General features: G+C 45.7%; 1 protein-coding gene across 3 annotated transcripts in view; it reads right to left on the bottom strand.

Annotated features, from left to right (window-relative positions):
* The window catches only part of ncam2 (neural cell adhesion molecule 2), a 353,287-nt gene that overhangs the window by 116,330 nt on the left and 234,457 nt on the right, over positions 1–2,500 (bottom strand). For all 3 annotated transcript variants that reach the window (XM_063213815.1, XM_063213816.1, XM_063213817.1), the window contains exon 4: positions 2,264–2,413. In XM_063213815.1, the coding sequence (XP_063069885.1) occupies positions 2,264–2,413 (150 nt within the window). The remainder of the gene's footprint in view (positions 1–2,263; positions 2,414–2,500) is intronic.

Raw genomic sequence — 2,500 nt, 5'->3', positions numbered from 1 at the left:
GCTAAAAACACAATTACTAAAGGATGGTTTTGATCATCAATGAGTATTGTGCTCTGGGATGTCAAAACCTGCCCTGAAATGCTATCTGATGAAGGTGGACCACCATGATAGGTTGATTTTTACATGTTTAACTGAGGTGATCTGAGCTACAGTTTGCCACTCTGGACTCAAACCAGCAACCTGTCGATCAAGGCTCCAGTTATCAAGATACTGCTGAGCTAAAGGTCCAGACTGATGCAAAGCTGCTGATACCAGAGACGGTTTAGGTAGGAGGAGACGGGTCAGTCGCCGCCATCTTGTTGACGCCTTCGGAGTGCTATTTTGCATTTGGTGAGACCAGATCTGAGAGTCAATGGGAAAAATGAATGGGGAAACTGAGTATAGGACGGGAGGGAACCCAGCGGTTATGAAAACCATATGGTTGAAACCACCGTGAAAAACTGATCAATCTAGACTACTTGGTTGTGTCATACGAATCAAAAGCTTTTTAAGCCACTTTTCTCACTTTTTTTTGGACAGAGCACAGACGCAGTAGTTTCATAACGGCACGAGAGCAACGGCGTTTCACAACTGAGCATGCGCAACATGTCGCGCCTCGTTCTTCACCGTTAATTTCTATGGACACTTACAACAGCTGTCATGTCTCCTCCTACCTAAACCGTCTCTGCTAATACTGTGTGGGGCTTCAGGAGAGATGTTTACTACTTACTACTTAGAAGTTCTACTAACTCTAGTAGTTGGCATCTGTTACATATTGCTAACTAGCCCTTTATACGTATTTTTGTGTTTTGAACAGACGGTCTGACTTACTGTGATATTACCTTGAAATACACGTCACTGTAGACACACATCAAACCTTATCAATAACCTAAACAGACTGTTTCATCAATGATGTGGATGGTACTCCACGCATAAGCAGGCGTATATTGTAGAGGGCAGTCTATGCTCAAAGGGTGGGGAACCTATCTCTCGAGGGCCGTTAAATGCCTTGAGGCCGTTTTATCCAGCCCCTAATTTTAATGTTATTCAGGTTCACATGAAATATTACATATTTTGTAAAGGAATCTTGGAAAATGCATTTGCAATGCAATTAAGTTATATTCAGGGAAGCTAAAGAAGGCGGTGTTTGTTTAAAAGGTGGCTGTCTTCAACATAGGCCTAAAGTGAAGGGGAAAATCCTGGATTGTGTTCATAGCATGGCCCTCTGAGGACTTTGAAGTGGCCCTTCGAATGAAAAAGGTTCCCCACCCCTGATCTACAGCGTCCCAGAGAGGCGTCAGGGAGCCCACGGGGGGCACTGGGAAGGAGACAGCTGAGAGAGGGTTTTCAGTTGCAAATGGGGGGCATTCGTTTATTTTACTGTTTGGTACTAAGGGGGGCGTTGGCAGGCTTATGATGAGATCAAGGGTGGACTTAGAATTGGGAATTGGGTTCCGCTGGCATTGTATGTCTTGAGAGGGGGACCCCTTAAAATGATTTTGCCCCAGGCCTGCCAAATCTGTCAGAGGCCCTACAAATGCACAATTTTAACAACGTCCTCTCTAACATCCACTCTGCTGTACGCTACAGTAAATGGTGAGCAGTCTGTCCCCCGTGGCAAAGCAGGGGGCTGTCAGATCTGGAGAGGGAGAACAGGACGTGTGTTTTGTACTGTTTTGTTTTGTTGCCGGGTCGACCGTGACATGTTGTTTTCCTGGAACGATCTCGATGTTGTTGTGATGGACGCTAAATAACCCTCTAGTACTTCACTTCATTTTCAAAAGAAGGTCTGGCAACAGTTCCCTTGAAATACACTTCACTGGTAAATTTGCCTTCAATGACTACGTTACAATTAGTGTGTCAGCAGGTATAGTGGGCCCTGTACGTGAAAGAGAATCGGCGAAGACAGACAATAATTTTTCAACTAAGAGTCTACAGTTATAGGATGAGGACCTGTCTCAGTGCGGCAATGCCAGAGCCTCTGTGTGGAACGACAGGAAGGGTAGTGAAGCTGTCAGCACTGGAGTGGGACTGGAGTGTGAGTTATATTCTGTTTTGTTTTGTTGGTGGGTCGACAAGGACTTACGGTTGATGATTTCTGGAATGACCTGCATGTTGTTGTGACTAGATTGTGCAACAAAGACCCCCCAATATTTATTTAATTGTAAACTTTGGTTTGGGTTCCCTTAAAAGGTGACAGAGAAAGCGAGCGAGAGAGAGAGAGACAGAGAGAGAGAGAGAGAGAGAGAGAGAGAGAGAGAGAGAGAGAGATCGTGAGACTCACTGTTGTTTTCTGGCATGAGCATGATCTCCATGTTATTGTAGAACCAGGCCACCACGGGGACGGGGGAGCTGGTGACGTCACACACCACCTCCGCCATCTCGCCCTGACGGAACTCCTGCGGCGACCTCACCTCCCGAAACGTCAGTCGCTCTGCAGGGGACAGAAACACAAGAAGATGTGTTGAAATTTACCTGTGGAATCATTTATTTTCGCAAAGCATTGGAAGAGAAGTTTGAA

This window comes from Engraulis encrasicolus, chromosome 13 (genome assembly GCF_034702125.1).
Source record: "Engraulis encrasicolus isolate BLACKSEA-1 chromosome 13, IST_EnEncr_1.0, whole genome shotgun sequence".
Lineage (NCBI taxonomy): Eukaryota > Metazoa > Chordata > Actinopteri > Clupeiformes > Engraulidae > Engraulis > Engraulis encrasicolus.
The sequence above is the reverse complement of the archived record's forward strand: the minus strand, read 5'-3'. Positions and strand labels throughout refer to the sequence as shown.